General features: G+C 40.5%; 1 protein-coding gene across 6 annotated transcripts in view; it reads left to right on the forward strand.

Annotated features, from left to right (window-relative positions):
* The window catches only part of TENM1 (teneurin transmembrane protein 1), an 864097-nt gene that overhangs the window by 750457 nt on the left and 91234 nt on the right, over window positions 1-22406 (forward strand). For all 6 annotated transcript variants that reach the window (XM_056808890.1, XM_056808889.1, XM_056808891.1 and 3 more), the window contains 2 exons: window positions 7179-7322; window positions 19153-19402. In XM_056808890.1, coding sequence (XP_056664868.1) covers window positions 7179-7322; window positions 19153-19402 — 394 coding nt within the window. The remainder of the gene's footprint in view (window positions 1-7178; window positions 7323-19152; window positions 19403-22406) is intronic.

The raw sequence follows: 22406 nt of genomic DNA on the forward strand, positions 1-22406 counted from the left end.
CAGTGTGCCATTGATGGGCACAGTGGTTAGTCCATGATTGTTATAGCACTCAAAATGGAGAGTAAATAGCACTGCCAATCGTAGGCCAGTGCTACCCTTCCCACACAAGACCCACAGTCATCCAAGTCCACCTTTAGGGAGCTCTTGCTTGATTTCACATACTTCTTGCCTTCAGGTATGTACCCATCATGGCAACCACTCTTCCCTTTTAACTGTGAGCTCTAAGGCCCATGTAGTCATAGCATTTCTGAGCTGTGGCTGCTCTCCTTAGCTAGACAGTCCCTATTTGCCCACGCAAATTCATCTGAGTCCCCAGAATGCTTTCCCCCTCCTTCTCCTCTTCGTTGATACAGCTCTCCTGACTACTGACCAGCCTAACCCTGATTGCCTTTGAGTAGGACTCCCTTATCGAGGTACTTTTGAAATTCTTCCAATATATTCCCTTGGTTTCTAAGGGAATTCACTCTGCTCCCCATTCCCCAACCCTGTCCCCCAGGTCGAAGTATTTCTTGAAATGCAGAAGAAAACGTTGACTTATTCTCACATTAGGAAGGTAACAGGGTCACAAAGGTAGTGGAATCAATGCAGACACCATCATAGTGTTTTGATCTAAGAATGCAAAGATTCTCTTGCCAAGAGAAGAGGCAAAAACTCCCAAGTAAAGAAAAACTAGGAAACATGCATGCTGGGTAATAAGTATCAAATAGACCTTCTGAGGATTGGAGAGAGTCCATCAAATTAGTAGAAGGCAGGAAGGAAGTGCACACACACACACACACACACACACATTGTGGCCACTTGCAGCTTTGTATCCCTAGCCTCTAAGAACGGCACAAGCTGCAAGGAAAATGTGGAATGCTTTTGTGACCCATCCATAAGGGGGTAACCTCAAAATCTAAACTTTGCAACTGATCAATTTTTCTCACCTACAATTGAATCCTTCTTAAAATATAGAATAAGAGTAAAAATCAGGTATTTTTAGGGGCTCCTCTTAGAAAGAGAAAGGTACATGCTCAACTCATATCAAAAGTTGTTTTTAGATATTCTTCGAATTCATCAAGCTAGTGTGAAGTTTGTTCATAGTGACTCTTAGACCACTTTTGGATAACAAGGTGAGGAGAGCAACACTTCTGGAGTTTAGTTTCAAGGCTCCTTTCTGGGGCATTTGGCGACAGCCCTTCTCCAGGGGAACTACCAACAAGAAAGGCAGAGGACTGAACATCTCACTTCAAACAAGTATGGAGGACTAGGATGAGGTGGGGACTGAGAACTTTATGGTAGCCTGAGAGTATTGGATGCCAATCTCTCTGACACCGTCAAATGCTGCTACCTCTGCTGAAAGTGCAGACTGTTCTCCCTCCTCGAAGAGAAGATAAGGGTCTTGAAGACCACCCTCCACTCTCCAGATGATCAGAAATAATTCCTTAAATATTCTGAACACAAGGAAGACAGAGGATTCAGAGCAAAAGGAATTCCTGACCAAAGTTATGGGATTGGAAGATGGAAACGTGTCCAAAGAAGAGAAAGAAAAGATAAGGACCACTTAACACTTGAAGATAAGAAACAAATTTGAGTCTCTTGCAAAAGCCAAGGAAGCAGCTACTGTTCTCCCATACCAAGGAAGCTCTCAAAAATGATTTCTGAAAGTTCCACCAAAGAAGGGCGAAGGGTGTAGTGCAAAGAGACAAATGGCACAAAACATCTAGTTTGACAAATCTTAAAGATGTTCTTTGTCATGTCCTGGATGCATACCCCTAAAACATAGCACATACTTCTCTGTTTCAAGTTGACCAATGGCTGACTTCATGTCTCTCAACCCAGAGTCCTCAACTATCTCCCTTTGTCTCTTCTTCCTTTGATCTTTACAGGATGACCTCTCCTCTAACAGCATTGGGGGATTCTCATCTTTCATTGGAGGGCAAGCAGCCAGTTCTTCCTCATTAAGGAAGGTCTTATACTCTGTTTCTTGACTTTAAGTCCTTTTAAAACCTTCACCTTCTCTCTTAATTGATACTGTGTCGGTTCTAAGACTGAAGAGTTGTAAGGGCTAGGCAATTGGGGTCAAGTGACTTGCTCAGAGTCACACAGCTAGGGACTTTGATTTGATGGCCCTATTTCTTCCCTTTCTCCTATGGATCCCACGTTTCTATCCTCCAATCTCCTAAAAGGTCAATATTTAATTTTGATTTCTCAGATCCTTTTCTCCCCTCATTTTCATGTTGAAGTCTTTCTTTCTTTATTGATGTTAAGGAATACTTTTTCTCCTTGCTAACATAGAAAGTGATAAGAAGTTTCTTGAGCTCCTTTGCTTTCTCTTATATGAAGGAGACCAGTTTGAAATTTGAGTATTGATAAGCAAACATCACATACTCCCATGGCTGATCACTGCAAAATTCCTCCTTGTCTCTGTACTTATTGAAAGTAAATTCCTGAGTCCTTCCTCAGTTTCCTAATTAGCTCTGATGTGAGAAATCTGAAATGTCATGTGGAGGCTCAACAGGAAAGGTCATTGCCAACTAAGAGAATCAGGGAACTGTTTTACAAAAAGGGGTTTTAATAGATAAGGTATATCCTAGATGGAGTGAGCAAAAGAGGGCCCATATAAGATCCCTAGGGCATGTGTTAGGAATTGCAAATACTAGTTTTCTCATAGAAGGGAGCATCACAAGCCCCCGTTCTCATTCTTTGCCCACACAGCCAGTTCCTTGATATGTTGGGGTGCAAACAAAATATGTAATCAATGCTCCAAAAATGCTAATGACCACTCAGTCCATTTCCATTCTGCCTTTGTTTTAAGCCCCAGGCTGAACTGTCACCATGGCCAGCAGAAAGCCATTGGGGGCACATTCAACAAAATAACCATGATTTTCTTTTCATCAAATACTGCAAAATGAGAATATTCAGTTTCCTACAGCCTGATTTATAGAGAAAGAGATGCTAGGCTTTCTACTCATTGACTTCACTCTGAGAGAACTATTCAACTCCCTCCCTGAGTGAGCCCTTGCCTCCTCAGAAGGTAATTTTGAGCTCTAAGATTAGGTCAGCATCAACTGCTATCCATCATTCATCAGAAAGAAACTGCCTTCTTCCTCTGAGCCACATCCCAAATCCCTTCAAGTTGACTAGAATTTTGGACAACTTTCAATATAAATTATAATGTTATTAGCTCATAGGGCTTCCTCAAGAGAAAATAAATCTAATAAAAATTAGAGAGCCTTTATTAAGTGACTGCCTCATTGCTATTTGCTGTGGTGAGGGGAAAAAGTAATCGAATTATGAACTTTGCAGTCAATGCACTTTTTAGTTTGGGACTAGAGATCAATTCTGAGAGAGGAGAGGAGAAATGGAGAAGCCTCTGCCTCCACACTCAAATGCCTTTACTCCACATACCTTATAAGCGACTTGATTCCCTCTGCAATAGAATCAGGAGGCTCTTTAGCACTTACTGAGGAGAAAGAGAAGATCCAAACACAGTACCCAAGGTCACTAAGACACACTATCTATTTGCAAAATGAAACATCCCCTTTTCAGAAGAAGAATCACCAATCTTCTAGTTAAACCATCAATTAGCAGGTATTTATTAATCAACTACCATGTGCAAGGCACTGTGGTGCAAAGCCAAAATGAAGCATCATCTTCCTATGGGGAGATTTTGTTCAACTACACTGAGTCCAGAGCAAGAGCCGCTATCATCAGGAATTCTTGGGGGAAAGAGAATATGAATGCCAGAAGAGTTACATTATTTGGGGGGAATTCTTTATTAGTCAAGACTTTTAGATGTTGCCAAGAATAAAGCATTTGTTAAGAATGTTCCAAACATTCTTCTAACCACTGGGAATACATATGTAAGCAAGAAAGATCTGTTTTGTTTGGCCAGTATGACAGTAAAGGAAAATAATAAATGTTGGAAAGGTTGTGGCAAAATCAGTATACTAATGCATTGCTGGTGGAGTTGTGGATTAATCCAGCCATTCTGGAAAGCAATTTGGAATTATGTGCAAAGGGCTTTAAAAGAATGCATACCCTTTGGTCCAGCAATACCACTATTAGATTTGTACCCCAAAGAGATAAATAAGGAAAAATACTTGTACAAAAATATTCGTAGCCACACTCTTTGTGATGGCAAGAAATTGGAAAATTAAGGGTTGTCCCTTGATTGGGGAATGACTGAACAAATTGTGATATATGATGGTAAAGGAATACTATTATGCTATAAGGAATGATGATCTGGAGGAATTCCATGTGAACTGGAACAACCTCTAGGAATTGATGCAGAGTGAAATGAGCAGAACCAGGAGAACATTGTACACAGAAAGTAAAACATTGTAGAACAATGCAGTGTAATAGACTTTGCTACTAGAAGCAATGCAACAAGACAGGACACTCCTGAAGGCCTTATGGGAAAGAATGTATCCATGATGAGAGAAAGAACTATGGGAGTAGAAATGCAAAAGCAAAACATACGACATCACTCATCACTTGTATATATGAGTATGTGATTTGGGGTCTAGGCTTTAAAAAAATCGCTCTAATAACAAAAATGAATAATAAGGAAATAGATATCAAGTGATAACATTTGTATAACCCAGTGAAATTGTTTGTGGGCTCCAGGAAGAGAGGTGGGAAAGAAAATGAATCATGTAAACTTGTAAAAATATTTTAAAATTAAAACAATAAAATAAAGAAGTTGGAAACCAGGAAATATAATAAAATTATTCCAGTTAGAAAAAAAAGAAAATTCACTTCACGGATATTATATTCTATTGGAGGAAGACAACTCCAGACTCCCAAGGACAAAGTCAGAGTTCTGGCAGGAGAAGTATAAGGAAAATGACCAAAGTGTAGACACTGTGATTTAGAAATGGTTGGAAAGTGAAGAACACCAAGATGACCTGAAACATCCTCTTTACTCAACCAAAATTATTCCAACTCAAGAAATCATATCTAGTGTTTGTCTTTCCAACATGACCTCAATGTGAATGTATTACATGCAATTCAAAACAATGTTAAGGATCTCAGGAAAGAGAGAACTGTCAGTACAGGGGTCTTTTCCTAGCAACCAACTCAACAGCCCTTCATTCGTTCCTGTATGCTACCACTCCTCTTACCATTGAAGCTTTTATTGTTATCTTAGCTTGAAGAAGTAAGGACTAAAGTGTTCAAAGGGTAGACAGAGATGAGATTGCTGTTCTCAAATATGTGGAAGTCACATAGACAAGGGATGACTCATTTTGTGTAGCTCTCGATGACCAAATTAATACCATTGAATGTTAGAGACGTATTTATATTCTAACTGAAATCTAACATTTACATTCTAGCAAAAACTGTCAGTGGAACAAATGACCTTAGGGGAGACAGTGAGTTCCCCATCACTGAAAGTGCTAGAGAATCAGATAAGATAAGTGCTTAGCACAATGCCTGGCACAGAGTAGCCACTGTGTTTATTCCCTTCCCCCTAGAGACAGTTTAGTGGAAGAATGGATTGTCACCTCTGAGGTTCCTCCCTGTCCTAAAGGTCAATAACCTTCATCTTCTTTCTACATCACAATGGGGAGGGGACCATGCCAAAGTCATTTCTTCAAGATCATCAGAGGAAGGTGCATACTCCACTGAAATACATCCTGGCCTGTCAAGGCCTTATTAAATGGACCAACAGCAGTTGGTACCTGGTGACAGGTCTTTTAGTGTTGGGCTTCTCTGTATTTAGCTAGATCAGTCTTTAAACAATACATGCACAACACATAGCCTCTGCATTAGAGCTTGTCACTTAACCATTGAATGACCAAGGAGACATTAAAAGAGACCATTATTGGCACGAAATGCATTATGTTGCTTTTTTCCGGTCGTTTTCTCTTCTAAATTTTGTTTGGTTGGAACTGTTATAAAAACAAGTCCCTATTCCCTATGCATATAACAGCTGATTGAGGGACAGCTTAGGGGATGAAGGAAGCCAATGTCCTTATGGCATGGGAAGCCACCTGGACGTTACAAAAGGACCCTGATGATCCACTTTGTGAAGAAACCCCATGTTGATAATGGAGAGCTTTGTATTTGTGATACTGGAGCTCTTTTGTCTTGCCTGCACACCAGCTCCCCCTCAACATACAACCCACTTTTACTCAACCAACTATCTTTTCTTCTTGCTGCCTGAAGCCAAAAAACAAGAAGTTTAAGTGAATTTTTCACTTCTCAGCCATGTTGTATTGGCCCTTATTAGAGTCGGTCTTTTATGCCCAGTTTGCATAAATGAAGGGACTGTGTTCTCTTGGGAGATCTGCCAGTTGGGAAAAAGTAGTTCCACAAAAAACAATAACAGAGCATTATTGGGGACTGTTTGAAACTACAAGGAGCAAGGAAGACAGCTTCTGGTACAAAGTGTGATGAGCCAATACTCTGAGGGTATACCAGAGTAAGTAGATACCAGCAGCTCTAAATTTGGGAATCTAAATCCAGGTTTGGCAGGTATGCTCTGAATGCAGCTTTCCCAAAGGGAGCCATCAAAAGCACAACTTTCTCTATTTGAGCTATCCAAATGCTACTACCTGTTCTCATAGCTACTCGAAGTACCATCTTATACTCTTCCCAATTTGGTGGCATACCAGGGTTTCAAGATGAATTCACAACACCTGTGCTTCACCAGAGTGGTGGCCAAATGGACGTTGGATAAGAGCCCTTTAGTTAGCTCCATGCGAGAAATTGAAGTTATCCATTTTGGGGGAGTGGGGGTAGGAATTTCATTTGGGTAAGTGCAAATTTTATTAGTGCTGTGTATAAACAAGTGTTATAGAGTTAGCCCTCTGCTCCCCTTTCAGTCCCCGAAGTGCCAAATTCCTTTTCAGCACACCCAGAGTTTGGAATTTGCTTTTCCCTGACTTCCTCCCTTCCAGGAGTAGAAGAATCAAGTTGAATCCTATAAGTATAATAGGTATGAACTTTCAAATGGCCCTTATTGGCCATCTTATTCATTGAACGCTGATCACGTGAGTGCCACTATTTGCTGTGGAGCAGTGTGTGTGGGTATACCTGCACCTTACTGTATCGTAGTCATTGCCCCAATCCAAATTCATTGGCAACTGTGGAATCTTAGTGTCAACAGTTCTTGCTTTTTAGTTTGAAAATAGAATAATGAAAGCAAATTGAAAAGATTTGTTAAAATGCCATTAATCATCTTTTTGCAGTGTCAGTAGGCTACGAGTATGAAACATGCCCTGACTTTATTCTCTGGGAGAAAAGGACGGTGGTTCTACAAGGGTTTGAGATGGATGCTTCTAATCTAGGAGGCTGGACCTTGAATAAGCATCATATTTTGAATCCACAAAGTGGTGAGTATGGTGACCTGACATTAACTTGTTTTGTGTCAAGGGCTTTGGTAGCATGATGTATGAGGCAATTCGTGCGCGGGTTCAAAAACACCATGAACAGAAAGTGCCAAAGGAGTGTCAGGGAGTAAAAGCAAGGTATATTGCAGGAGTAAATGGCAACCAATAGCCCCATTGGTGCAGTTGATTAGAGGCCCCAAGCCATGGCCTAAATAGCTTTTCATTCTCCCCAACCACCTCTTGATTACGATAAGCCATGGAAATCTGTGGCAAAAAGCCAAACTAAATAACTGGGAATTCATCACTGGCAATTGACACTATCCCAAATGCTGAGTAACTTAGGGACCACTACATTCCTCCTGACCCCCACCACCATAGAAGTTTTTACACTTCTCTGGGACCTTGTAGAAAATTGCTAAAACTTTTGACTGAGATTAGTTGCCTAAAGTTGGGTGACTTTGGGCCTCTTGGACATTGAAATCCTCCCTAGGAAGGAATGAAAGTCTTACACAGGATATCTGAAAAGAGGGGAGGTACTTGGTTAGGAGGTACTATACATGTCTTCTTTGCCTCTGGAAGGAATGCCTGAAGCTGAGAGAATCTAATTTATGAGAAATAGAAAATTAATCAAAATATCAAAGCTTAAGAAATCAACACATCTAAAATGTGGAACATAAATAGAAATCATACAGAACGTGTTACTCTGAGGATGAGTCATGGGCCAGTGATCTAAATTCTCAGTCTACCCCTTTGGTGGCACAAATTCACATCTTCAGATAGGGGGCGTAGAAGAGGTAAGCTTGTATTTTTCATTTGTACAATAGTGGCTCCCTGGTTGCCATTAACTATCTCATTCATGACAACCCCATTTATCTGGGGCAAAGTAGCCTGTCACTACAGTACTGCTTGGCACCGGCAAAAACTAAACTCTTCAGGCAGAGCCAAGAATCGTCTTCAGATTCAAGGGAACTGGTATAGTGACCTCCAGAAAATCACCCAGAGGATTTTGAAAGTAAGTTGTAAAAAGAAAGGCACAGACGTAGGAAAGAAAGGCAATTCTGGAAATTTGAAAGTGTTGAAGTTATTGTTAGGGGCTTACAATGTTCCACCCCTTTATTCCTGGATCACCATGGTAGACTGATATTAGAAATATTCCTTGGTGGTAGCAGATTGCTTCCAGTTTCAGGTTGGTTTTACAAACATTTCCTTCTTTCCTACATATTCAAGTTAATTTAGATACACAGAAGAGTATTATTGAGTAATTTTTGTGAAAAACCTTTTTCACAGATCAAAGGAGCTTTGCTTGAAAAGAGGAAAGAGGTATAAGGTACTCTGGTTGTAGCATAAATTGTATCGTCCCAAGTTGAGATCTAAAAATTCAAGACTGACCTTCCATTGTCTTGTTGAGTCTTTCTTTTGATCCTAGGTGAAGGTTGGCTCTTGAATTGGCATTCGTATAGTACGTCTTCATATTCTGCAAAGGGTTTAATGGTCAGCCCTTGTGGTTTAGCCAAGTACAAGTTGGTCCTTTGATAGAAAGAATGCTATAGAATTGTTAGAACACCTTCCCAAGGCTATTTTTGCCACTGCACTTAGGCTGATAATGTTCCATTTAGGACCATGGTTAGCATTTCAGTATGTCTTACATGAGTCCTTCTATAGGCAATATGCCCATCACATCAGTAATCATTTCTAGTAGCAATTTAATGAATCTCCTTACCAGGTTTCTGATCTAATGTAATTGCAAGATCAAAATAAGATGGCAGTGTGCAATAATGATATGTATCTCTACTCTCAGTGGGATTCACTCTACAAAGTAAGCTCAACTCTTAACAATTTTGCAGGGCATATAAAACTATATCTATAAGCATTATGCAACTCATTAATTATTATATCTCTGCAGCAATGTTAGTCAAGTGTCCAGTGTTGTGTTGGCAAACCCATGGTATGTGTGCCGGAGGGGGCTACTCCCTTCCCCCTCTCCACATGCATATGAGGACATTTCTCACATGACCCACCCCTCTGCCCAATAGTCCAATGGGAGCATTTCCTCCCTCCCCTGTCTGGTGTGAGACGGAGGGCTTACATGTGGCTTGAGGGTTACAGTTTGGGCACTCAGTCTCTGAAGGGTTCTCCATCACTGGTCAAGTGGTTTGCAGCTGTAGTGTGTCTGTAGGTCATCCATCCTTTATAGCTCTTCAACTCTTAAGTCACACATAGGAAGGAACCTAGCTATCAAGAGCTGCATGGACCCTCAGAGAGCACCTCATGCAACCCCACCCTCCATTTTACAGATAAGGAAGTGGAGGCTAACAGAGGGGATTTGGCTTAACCAAAAGCCATACAGATAGCACACGAGATAGCAGTGACTGCAACCTGTGCCCTCTGACTCCAAAGCCAGCCTGTTCGACATTGTGCCAGGCTACTTTCCCACAACTTCTGGCTCTTCTATCCTCTTCTTAAGCTTCTAGACCCACATCTCTTTCTTATACAACATACTACATTATGCTAGCCAAACCACATATTAATGTAGTGAATTAATTATAAAAAGCAAATAATCACATTGTAGGATGCAACATAGATGAGGTTGAAAACAGGTAGAAACCATTAAAATAGTAAGTGGGGTCTTTCAACCATTTATCCCCTTGAAACCATGCCATAGCATGAGATGCCAGAAAGTTCTCATATTCTCTGACTTGCATTCAGATTCCTAGAAGACACACTGTAAAGCTCATCTTGGCATGAAAGCAAAAGCACTGCTGGTGACAGTTCGGTATTATACTGGCACCAGTGTTTCAAACATGTATAACTACTCTAAGTTCACATTTTCATTATAGTCTAGATATGAAATCTAGCATTTATGTAATGCATTAGGATCTACATTTCATGGAGTATATAGTATTTGATTCTCACAACCATCTTCTTAGGTAGCTGTCATTTTGAGGCCCAATTTTACAGGTAAGGAAACTGAGGCTGCAAGAGATGACTTGCCCAGGGTTACACACACTGCTAAATGTCTGAGACATAATTTGAACTCAGGACTTTGTGACTCCAAGACCAACACTCTGACAGCTGTGATACCTAGCTGTCTGACGGCCAAATCTATACCCCCGCCTCCAAGATCCCATTCTTGTGATCCGCAGCATTTCCAAGAGATGCACTCTGTTCTATTTTCTTATCTTGGTGTCCTCAAAGGCAAAACTATATAATCATTCTTCCTTTACCTCTGATTTTGTGCCCTTGAATGGGGCACAAGCACTTCCTAGCTTAAGTCTGCTTGTTACAGACACTCATTCATCTGGAGAGTCCCTTAGGATTGTAACCCTATAATAATAAAATAATTATTCAATCAAGGGAAGGAAAATGGATATAAAGGAACTATAATAATATCTGACATTAATGCTGTGCTTCCAGGTTTACAAAGTGTTTTAGAGGCATACATGCTTCACACTCAGTCCTTGAAAAAGGATTTTTGCTTACTACATCATCAGGTATGAAAAACAGTCAGACTTCCAAGGGCACTGACTTTTTTATTCCTTTTAGAAGGAAAAAAAGCACTCCTCCATCATAGGCAAAGTATCTGGCTTCACTATAGTCCAAATGTTTTCTGAGCTACATGCCATTAAAATTATTTAGTTTTTCTATCCTTTGTTAATCTTGTTCCATTCTTCAGATATCTTTACAAGCCTACTCTGTATTTCAAAGCAGGCCTGTGTGTTTGCCCTTTATTCATCAAAACTATTACTGTAAGACTATGAGGCCTCCTCTTCATCTCACTCATTTCTTAATTCTCAGGATGAAAACTGGTCTTACACACAGGAATTCTAGCGTTTATTTTTCTAGGATCTGCCTTTCTTATTTGGATCTTATTTCTCCAATTCCAAAAGAATATCTGTTCAAATCAAAAAGGGCTCTTGACACTAGCCTTCAAATGAGGGAAAGGGGGCACTTTGTGTCCAAGGGATAAACAGTTACCAAAATGGGGGATCAAACTTCAAAAAAAAAATGGGGGATGCAAAACTGCCAATCAGAAATGAGAAGAAAGTCATGGAACCCACACACTACATTGGGTCAAGGTCAATGGCTTTTGGTCTGAGGATTCTTGTCTCAACAGTAATTTCCTAGAGCTACATCATACAATTTAAAGTGAATATTAATGACAAGAATCATGTAACCATGGGAAATTTTTTAATTAAATTAAAAGGGGCAGCTGAGTAGCTCAGTGGATTGAAAGCCAGGCCTAGAGACAGGAGGTCCTAGGTTCAAATTTGGCCTCAGACACTTCTCAGCTGTGTGACCCTGGACAAGTCCCTTAACCCCCATTGCCTAGCCCTTTCCACTCTTCTGCCTTGGAACCAATACACAGTATTGATTCCAAGATGGAAGTTAAGGGTTAAAAAAAAGAAAAAAAGAAATTAAAATATAAAAAAAATAAATAAAATGAACCTCAAAATAGCTAGAGCAGAAGGACTGACTTAATACTCTGGTTTGTTCAAAGAAAAGAAAAGAGTTAACCTACACATACAAAGCTACTGAGAAGACCAAAAATTAAGGTCATCTTTGTCCTCAGTTGATATTGAGCCAGGCCTAGAGAAGGGAGGTCCTGGATTCAAATGTGGCCTCAGACACTTCCCAGCTGGGTGGCCCTGGGCAAGTCACTTGATCCCCATTGCCTAGCTCTTACCAGTCTTCTGCCTTGGAACCAATAAACAGTATTGATTCTAAGACAGAAAGTAAGGATTTTAATAATAATAATTACATTTATGTGGGGTCTGGACACCAAAGCTACAAATCTCAAGACAATTCGCTTTCCACTTTGAGGATTGTCAATTAAGGCATTCTGGCTCTTCCATTCAGAGTTCTTTCCTAGTTTGCTCAAGCCAATACAGCATTAGTGCACTGACAGAACAAAAGGATTCTCATACGTAGACAAGACTGCAGTTATGCTGCCATATCTATAGGAGCTCAGAGAGATGTGCCTGGCCACATGAGTTTTATCTGCATTTTACCTGGAAAAACCTGTATTTTATCATGGAAACGGACACATATTTCAAGAGTCTTCTGAACTTGGAAGTTTTTCATGTTGGCAATAGTCTCTGAGCAGATTTTTCCCAACACCTTACATTTTCACAAGTCTTAGAAAACAGAAGTTTAAATTTACTAAATATACATAATTCATATTATATATACCTTGAACATAATGGGGAAATTTTAGCTCAAAGACAAATATGGAAATCATTGTTGATCAAGATGAACATTAGCCCAATCACCTAAGTATGAGAAATCTATAGTAAGTTTCTCTCTCTCTCTCCTTCTCTCTCTCTCCTTCTCTCTCTCTCTCTTTCCCTCTCTCTCTCTCTCTCTCTCTTTCTCTCTCTCTCTCTCTTTCCCTCTCTCTCTCTCTTTCTCTCTCTCTCTTTCCCTCTCTCTCTCTCTTTCTCTCTCTCTCTTTCTCTCTTTCTCTCTCTCTCTCTTTCCCTCTCTCTCTCTCTTTCTCTCTCTCTTTCTCTCTCTCTCTTTCTCTCTTTCTCTCTCTCTCTTTCTCTCTTTCTCTCTCTCTTTCTCTCTCTCTCTTTCTCTCTTTCTCTCTCTCTTTCTCTCTCTCTCTCTCTCTCTCTCTCTCTCTCTCCCTCCCTCCCTCCCTCCCTCTCTCTCTCCCTCTCACTCTGTCTTGCATGCATACATATACACACAGGCATAGAAGATTTTACAAAATTACAAGTCATGAGAGAGAAAAAGATATATTATATTTTAGAGAAAATATTGGAGACAGATGTTACAACTTGCAACAACACTATCCCTGGAAGACAGGTCGAGATGTTCTTCCAATTTGGGTGCTTTGGATCTTTTTGTTGGCCAAAATGAGCCAAAGAGTCTCAGATGGGGAGTCGTCAAAAAGGGAAAAGGAGCTCTGGGAAAGGAAGGTTCTCGTGTCCTCTGAGACCACCATTTCTGAGCCAAAGGAAGGAAATGACACCATTCAACAACCCTTTCTAAGATAAGAGACAACTTCAAAAGGGAAGATGCTCAGTCCCTACCCCTCCACCACCACCACCACCACCCCTTCAACTCACCACACCCAGATCTAGTGGTAGGGAGAAGAATAGCTAGAACTGTAGATGTCTACATTTTTTATACGTGGATCCCAAAGTTAACAGCCTAAGGGATTCATCCAGAAACCCACCACAGAGAAAAACAAGGAAATTGAGTATATATGCAATAAGCCATTAGTATGAATGCAAATTCCAAGCAATGATGAGAGAGCTCCATTTGGAATCATATCAAAGCCAAATTTCCCTCCTTTTTAATCTAGACCTTATTCTTAAGTAACCAGATTTGTGGCAATGATGGTTTTCCCCAAGTTCTCCTTTTACCTGAAAAGATTAGCCTGACTCGTCACAGACAAGCTCTTTGATGTCATAAAATTCTCTCAAATTTTAAAAATTCCTGACATAGAGACTCGTATGCTGAAATTGACCCTCCCATGTTGACCAGACACCAGGAACAAAATTCTCACAGCTGAAGTTTTTTTAACTTTTTTTATTTTTGCCAAATTTCATTAAACTTTTAAATTCGCACTTACAGTTCTTTGAAATTTCACTTTCACATGCCCAAAGCTGCACTCCCCACTGCCTTCTCACATAGAAACCTGATCGTTTTTGTTCAAGATTTTTTGCACTTGGTGCTTTGCTACAGAAAGAATCAATAAAATTTTCATCCAAATTAGCTTCCATACATTTAAACAGCAAATTTATGCATATATCGTAATACAATATAATCAGAAAACGTTATTATGTTTAATTTGTTCCAGGAATTATGCTCAGTGCAGAGAATTCAAAGAAAAGTACAAATACACTCTCCACTATCAAGGAGCGCCCAGTCTCGTGAGGGGCCACGTGTAAATAACCAGCTAGGTACAAAGACATATACAGAAGATAACCTGTGAAGAGAAGGCACTAGCAGTTGAGGGGAGTAGGAGAGGCTTTTTGAGGAAGATAGAATTTAAGCTGAGTCTTGAAGGAAGTCAAAGAAACTAAGAACCAAAAACTTGATTGGGTTTGAATCAAGAAGTGCACAAAGGAACTCTATGAAAGACTTGGCAGTTCATAGGCTCCTAGCTCTTGAGTCTAAGAGGCAATCTGGCTCAATCTGGGCTCCCAGTTTTTCAGAAAAGGAGATTGACTCATCCAAGATCACACAGATAGCAAGTGGCAAGACTAGAATTCAAGTCAGGTCATCTAACTCCAACATCACCCATTCTTCTTCTGTACCACCCTGCTTATATCATGAAAGGTTTCTGGCAGGCATGAACAAGAGCAGGTGGCAATCAGCAGTACCATTAGCAGAGAGGCCAGGGGGAAGAGTGTTTCCATAGCTGAACCTTTCCACTGAGTCCAGTTACCATAGGATGGAAGAAGACAACCCAACCTTGACCTTACATCATGCCAATTTAAAATAACTATGTAGATGTCATTGTTATCATCATCATCATCATCATCCCTTTTCCTTCATCCTTTTTCAAAGAAGAGTCCAAAGTTTGTTTTTGTATTTCAAAAAGTGTATTGGACAAAGATCAGAGACCACCAGGTCCCATAACTGAATGAGACTACAACATCCATGGAAAATGTCAGCTTTTTGGTTTTTTGTGGTCAAAAGTAGAGCTAGAGTTTAAATGGTACAAATATGAAAGGGCAGGTGTCACTTATCAAATTATTGGGGCTTTTGCTTTGATTGGAAATAGTTTGACATTTTCAGAAACCACTTCTTTTTGACCCACTTTCATTGGCTCCTGTGGGTTGTCTTTTCCACATGCTTGTCCTTGACTTTAAACACAAAAGAGGGAACTGACCTCAATCAAGCCCACCTCCAGCTGGGAACTCCCGGGTCTGTATCCTCTTATAGTTTACCATTCTTCTACCTTCAAGGCTCAGGACAGAAGGAAATGACTGAGAAAAGTTAGCTTTGGGGGCCTCCTGACTTGCATGCATTTGATTCATGCTAATTCACTGTTATTTAGTTTTTCATTTATTGGTGCCAAGTTATTTCTCAGGCTTCATCCTAAGTCAGAAGCCTCACATTGGCCAGCTTTTCGAAAAGGAACATTTGTTTATTTTGTGGTTACATTTGAAGCCCCCATGCTGGTCAAAGAGCCCATCAGAATGCCAGTTCAGCCATTGCCTTTTGGTGTGACCTTGGACACAAACACCTCTCCTGAAGTGCTTTGCTAATCTAATCGCACCCACAAAAACTTTCTAAGTAGGAATGATAAATCTGGAAGAGCTACTTTGGAAAGGCAATTTGGAAAGCAATGATATTTTCCCCTAAGGTCAGCTGGCCTTGGCTAACTGATTAAGGCAGGAGGAAAGTCTCACCAACTTTTCCTGCTTGGATTTCTCCAATCAGATGGGAAGAGAGTGGGACATGGAGGTAGGATGGGGAGAAGCTTGTTCTTTAGGCAACTGTTTCTTTTCTATCCAAGACAGATAGCAGATTCAAAGTAAGTCTATCTCCTCCCAATTTTGTCTTACTGGTTAAAAAGACACTTTAATTCGATCCCGTGCCTGCTGTCCTTCAATTCTCCTATTTTCCTTTGGCTCTAAATCCCATATTCGGTACGTAGTTTCCAGTAGGTCGCATTTCCAGACTATTTGTCATACCCACTTGTAACAATTATATCTGCCTGGAAATTAGCTGTTGGCTGTAGAGGAATGGCTCAAAATATTGTGCCTGAAGTGTTTGTGTACACACAGACGTATACATATGGTATCTACTTCCATGTGAAAGTAGGGATGTGTATGTTCACACCCACGTGTATGGGCATGCCAGCACACAGTGGGTATTCATGTTGTGCAGTACAGGATAGCTTTCAAAATAAAATGTCCCTTTTATAGGAACCCAGGTCTTTGAAGTCAATACTGCTCAGCCACGTTGCTGGTTGCCATATGCTGCCATAGCAAATATGTTCCCTAACATTGGCTGCCATGTGAACGTTAATGATTGGTGCGCGCTCTGAACATGCCTGAACAGGAGGAAACTGTCCAGGGCTCTTGCTGATTGAGGATTGTCTTCTCTTGGAGATGAATAAACAATCTTCTCTAACTTCTCAGTCTTAGAAATAAAGCAGTAACTTCTGTCAACCAAGCGATTTTTTGCCATGGAACAGGGACAGGTATTTCCGTTGATTACCCTGGCATATCTCCCAGCTTGTTTTTCTGTCCCCTCAGTCATCTCCAGAGAGAAATATGGATTGTGGCCCTCATTCATAAGTTTGAAAAATGGTGTCTTCTCTAGAATCAACATAAAGCACCACCCACTGGCTTCTGAGGGCAATTTTCATTTCAAACTTCTTTATAAACTTCCCAAGTTCTAAGTAAGGAAGTAGGAGGGCTTACCAATGGGTTTTCCTTATTGCCCAACTGATTTCAATTTTTGCAATGGGAGGGAGAAGTTGGAGGAGTGAACACAGTGCTCCTCTCCCAGGCCTGAGCCAATGGGCTTTCTTAGCTGACTCTGTGATGCCCAAAGCATAGCAGAAATTTGCCCTTTCCCATAAATACTGTGTGCTAAGTTTGAGGATCACTTGCTTCTGTTTTCAAAATGAGCATTGATGGTGGAAGAAAATGGAAAGGGGGCACTGGTAATTGATCAAGAGTCCCAGGAACATAAACACAATATTTCTAAAGCAACCTCTTGCAGAAGAACTGGTGTTAAATCATAGTCGCTAGATCACCTGCCCCACTGTTGTATAATGGAAGGTTAAACAGATTCTCAAAACAACAAAACCAACCTTCAAAATGATCTATTTTTTCCAATGCAATACAAAAGGGGCTTGCCCATTTCTGCTCCGATTGCTCCAGCTTTAAACAGGAATGGTAATTTCAGTACATTGGCACTTCAGTCCCTTGCATGAAAGCAAGACAGAAATTGTTGAGATGTAATCAGAAAGTACATTGCCTTATGTTTTATTTCCTTTAATCATTCTTCTTTGATGGAGTGCTGGGCTTTCTAATGGAAAAGGGGAGTTTTAGAATTGCAGGCTTAGAGGAATGCTTTCGTATGGCCATCTTTAATTTTTCAAATTGCCAGGTCTCGAGTAATAACATGTCATTTTGAGGGTAATTGTTAAGTATACTGTTGTTGTATCAATACACACATACACACGCACAGGCATATGAGAGCTACCTGAGAAAATAGATGTTAATACCCCATCTGGTGTTTCTAAGCCAACAATGGGAAAGATGTTTGAATGCCATGCTCTACAGTGTGTTGCTGAAACTTAACAGCAGTGGCTACATTTGTGGTCTCATTGGTAGGAGGTTCGGTTATTAATGATGGGAAGAGCATCTTTCATTGCCACCATTGTCTGATCAGCCCTGTTCTCATTCGCTGTGGCATGGCTCATCCACGTTGGAGTATACGGTTGATTTTCAAAGTAAATGTTGCCCTGGGAACACTGGAGCACTGTTCTATTCATGTTCCTTAATTAAATATTTTCATTGAATTAAATAAATTAAAAAATAAAAATTCTAAATTTTGAGAAACAGCTATCCTACCCAATCATGTTCATTAACAAAGTGAAGGGAAAAGTTCTGCCCCCAGCAGAAGTTACCTTTGAAAAAGAAGCCCCCAGGAGGGAGGGAGGGGGAAGAAAAAGAGCGGGATCTGAAGTCTAAGAGATGAGGAATAAATGGAATTTCAGTTTCCTGGAAGGTAGCTTCTGCCTCTGGTCTATAATGTTGATGCCATCTTGCTATGCATGTTTTATTCTCCTATTTATTTGGGCAGACAAGATTACCGTCTCTGAGAAATCGATACTTTCTATTGTGGGACTCTGGAGTCGAGTCAGGTGCTGGGAAAATTGAGGGAAGCATTTCTCAAAGTACTTAGAGAGAACAGTACTAGTGGGCCATTGAAGAGAATGGAGGCTGGGGGAGAGTAGTAGATAATAATACCACTCAGGAGTTAAGTGCTCACTCAATTCTTGGCAGTCACTCTGGCCTAATATGCTGTAGTGCATTTCCACATCTTGGACATTTCACCTGCTCTGGGGTTCCTGATATCTTTGGAACTGGAAACTTAGGTGGTAGAAGAGCCCCCAAAGTTACCAGTGTTCTCGTGAATATAGTCAGTATCTCTGACATCTCCATTGGTGATGGGAAGAACTAACAGTGAAATCCCAAGGTATAGAAGATGCAAGGAGGGCCCTGTCCACATTGTGAAAATGCAGACACGTGCCCTGGTGATAAACAGATGGATAGATAGGTTTTTGTAGCAACAATGGCAGGTCACCCTCCCTATGATATTTTTCTAGGATGGGCATTCAAGTGAGTTTTCTGCCTCTGCTCTAGTTGTGTGATGAAGGAAAGTAGTCCAGTGTGCTAGGTATCAGGTGAAAAGCAGCTAGAGATGAAAACTTAGTCACAAATAATATCTACATAGCAATATTTTACTCTGACATATGACCAGTAGGGAACTTCCAAAAAGAACAGTTGTAAAGGACATCACCAGGGTTTCTAGGTTTGAAAAAGAGCATGCCCAGGTCATGTGGCAAGGACAGGAATTGACAAGTGGACAGCCTAAATGTCCCACTGATATTCTTGTGATATTAGGGGAAAGAGAGGAAGACATCCCACATGTTGAATAGGCTCTCTGTGTTTAAGGAGGGCAGGGGATAGGGCACAGGCTTGCCTTATACATCCTATCCAACAGTAATAAAATGGGACTAGATCTCAGAGATCTCTCTAGCTCAAATTAAGTCAAGGAGAACAGAAAGTTGCCAGGACTGTCACATGATGAATGATCTAATCTCCCTCCTTTTTTTTGTTCTGTTTAGGAATTGTGCATAAAGGGAATGGAGAAAACATGTTCATTTCCCAGCAGCCTCCTGTCATCGCAACCATCATGGGCAATGGGCACCAGAGAAGTGTTGCCTGCACCAACTGCAATGGCCTGGCCTACAACAATAAACTTTTTGCTCCAGTTGCCTTAGCATCTGGCCCAGATGGCAGTGTTTATATTGGGGACTTCAATTTTGTAAGAAGAATATTTCCATCTGGAAATTCCATTAGTATTTTGGAATTAAGGTACGTTATCTCAGATATCTTAGTTTTGGCTTATGGATAAGCATATCAGTTATAAGGTAACTCAGACTAAGTTTTGTGTGTTATGGAGTTCATGGTCCACCCTGTTTATTTATCCTTTATTCAGCAGCAACTGCTTTCTAAAAAGATGTGAGCCCACAGCTGTCCATAAAAGGTGAAAGATGGGCTGCACACACATTACCTAATCCAGATTTAGGGGTATAGATTGCTACCAGTTGGATACTTCCAATAAAAGATGAGTTCTTCCAGGCCTACTTCTCTTTGGCTTTAAACTTTGTGCTGATTCCATTGCTGTAAGTTTAACAACTAGGATGTAGTATCATAAAGAAGACCATACCCAGAGATAGAGGTTCCTGTCATTTTCTTATGTACAGGAGAAAAGGAAACTTCCCATGTTGGACAGTGACATTACCATTAATTTCTCCCCTTCATGAGTTTGCTTTGGGCTTTATAGCATTTTAGGTGGAAAGGTGTTGTCTGCCCATTCCCAATTGTTGGCTTTGGAGTCTTTGAGCATTATAATTGATCGAGATGGCAAGGATGGAGGTGGGGGGAGGGGGGCAAAAAATGGAGTTGGGAAAATGAATACCTCATCTGCTGGCTGACCTCTCCAGTTCTTCATAGACTGCTCTCGGGGCCTTAATATGCTGTACTTCCCCAGAGCTAAAGGAGAGAGCTTCTTCCACACAGATCATTTCCTATGCAGTTATAGCTCCTTGGAAATTTGGACAGAAGCCTAATGACTCAAACATACAAGAATAATAACTAGGGGAAAAGTGTTATGGCACCTGTTGATGGCCTAAATAGATAGCATGACTTCCACCAACTAGTCTCAGACTTCAGAACATGGTGTATAGGAGCACTAAACAGGTTCATGTAGGAATGTGTCATTTCTCTGAGCTGAATCAACAGGCACGTATATGGAACTAAGAACCATTCCCATTATATATAATAGGCACGATATAGGTGAGATATTTGTTAGAATGAAGCCCTATGTAAAGTGTCAGAACAAGAAGAATGCACTAACACTTGCACCCCCTTCCATAGGTGTCATTCTGTATACAATTTTTCACTATATTTTAAGAAAATGTCTGCCTGTTAAACATCCCCTAGTCCACAAATCAGAAGATAATTCGCATGCTACAGTAAAAATCGGAGTCAGGGAACTTGGCTTTAAATCTCTTCTCTGATACTTACCTTCTATGTGACATTGGGCAGGCCACTTCACCTTAGGAAACTCCATTTCCTCGTCTTAAAATGAGAGGATAAAAGTACATGGTCTCTGGGGTCCCTTCTAGCTCCTACAATCCTGATGAACCCATTTCTACCATTCTGACTCTGCAGATCTCAAATATGTGCCTCCAAAGTCATTCCCTCATTTGAGGTTGGATAAGGATATTATCTTAACCGGTCTGGTGGCACCTTCCTCTGGCACTTTGGAGAACTCAGCAGAATAGTTCTAATAAGTCCCACCAGATTCTGGTACCATCTAGTAGACTCCATAAAATGGTGGCTGCCCCACATCTCACCTCTAGCGAGGAATTCTCTGGCCTCCTTATGTTCTCCTACAGCACAGCCTGAGGAATAATGACAAGTTGGACTTGGAAGCAGGGAAATATGAAGTCAGTAAATATTTACTGAGCAGCCAATGATTGCAGAACTCACCCTAAAAGGTCACTCAACGTATTGAACAAGCTTTGGCTTATTTTCAGTTAAATACTCAATAGTTGTCTATGCTTCTGTACACATACAGACACATGTACCTAAACACACACACACACACACACACACGAGTACATTAGGAATTACAGATAGATATATCCTAATACATAACATACGTAGTATATATAATAAATACTATATCATTATCTAATATAAAATCTATATTAAATTATATATGATAAATGTGTGTGTGTATATATATATATATATATATATACTTTTTTTCCTGATTGTCATGTTTGCTTTGGCATCCATTTTCTTTTTCTCAGCCTAAGTTATTCTTTCTCACCTAGCTAGGGAAATCTTCCAGTCTCAAGCCGTCATCCATTTTTCACATTAATTCACTACAGTTTTAATAAATTTCTTGATTATAATTACAAATGTTATCATAGGAAAGAAAGCTATTAAATCCCTTTGCTAATAAGAAACAGGCTATGGAGACAAGTTAGAGCTCAGCTCATATCAAGCAAATTCAAAGAAAGACTACAGTTTGCAAAACCCTGCTTCTTCCACTTCTGGAAGGCACTGGTCCCTACCCAAGTTGTCAGGACAGAGTAGGAGGAGACCCTTCCCAGCAGTGAGACATGCCTTCTTGCTTTGTAGCTGCACAGCTTTCATCAAACCTATTTCAACAGCCTGTGTGCATCAGTGTGGATGTCATCTCCAGGGGAACAAATATTCATTTTTTCTATGGCTTTGTAAAAGTCTTTGAGAGTTGCTCTGGAGGGAAAATTAAGCACCTTTTAGTCTAGTGATCAATCTCTCTGACCTAGCCAAGTTGTCTTTCAGATGACTGACAGGCTCAAAGCCTTTATATACCTACATAGAATCTTCCAAAACTTTCACTCAACTGACATAGCATTTAAGAATGTAGAGTCAGGGGCAGCTGAGTTGCTCAGTGAATTGAGAGCCAGGCCCAGAGATGGGAGGTCCTGGGTTCCAATGTGGCCTCGGCCACTTCCTAGCTGTGTGATCCTGGGCAAGTCACTTAACCCCCATTGTCTAGCCCTTACTGTTCTTCTATCTTGGAGCCAATACACAGTGTTGATTCTAAGATGGAAGGTAAGGGGTATAAAAAAGAATGTAAGGTTACTTCCAAACCACAGTGAGGCAGGAAGAGGAATTTCAGGGGTGGTTAGGCAAACTTCTTTTCAGAAGTTTGTCCCAAGTAGATCAAGGTGATTCCAGATTGTAGGATTTTTAATAATAACTAAAAGAGAGGAGAAAAAAAGGTTCTTTCAGTCAAGTGAGCAGAGCAAAGAGA

Source organism: Monodelphis domestica, chromosome X, assembly GCF_027887165.1.
Source record: "Monodelphis domestica isolate mMonDom1 chromosome X, mMonDom1.pri, whole genome shotgun sequence".
NCBI classification, from domain to species: Eukaryota; Metazoa; Chordata; class Mammalia; order Didelphimorphia; family Didelphidae; genus Monodelphis; species Monodelphis domestica.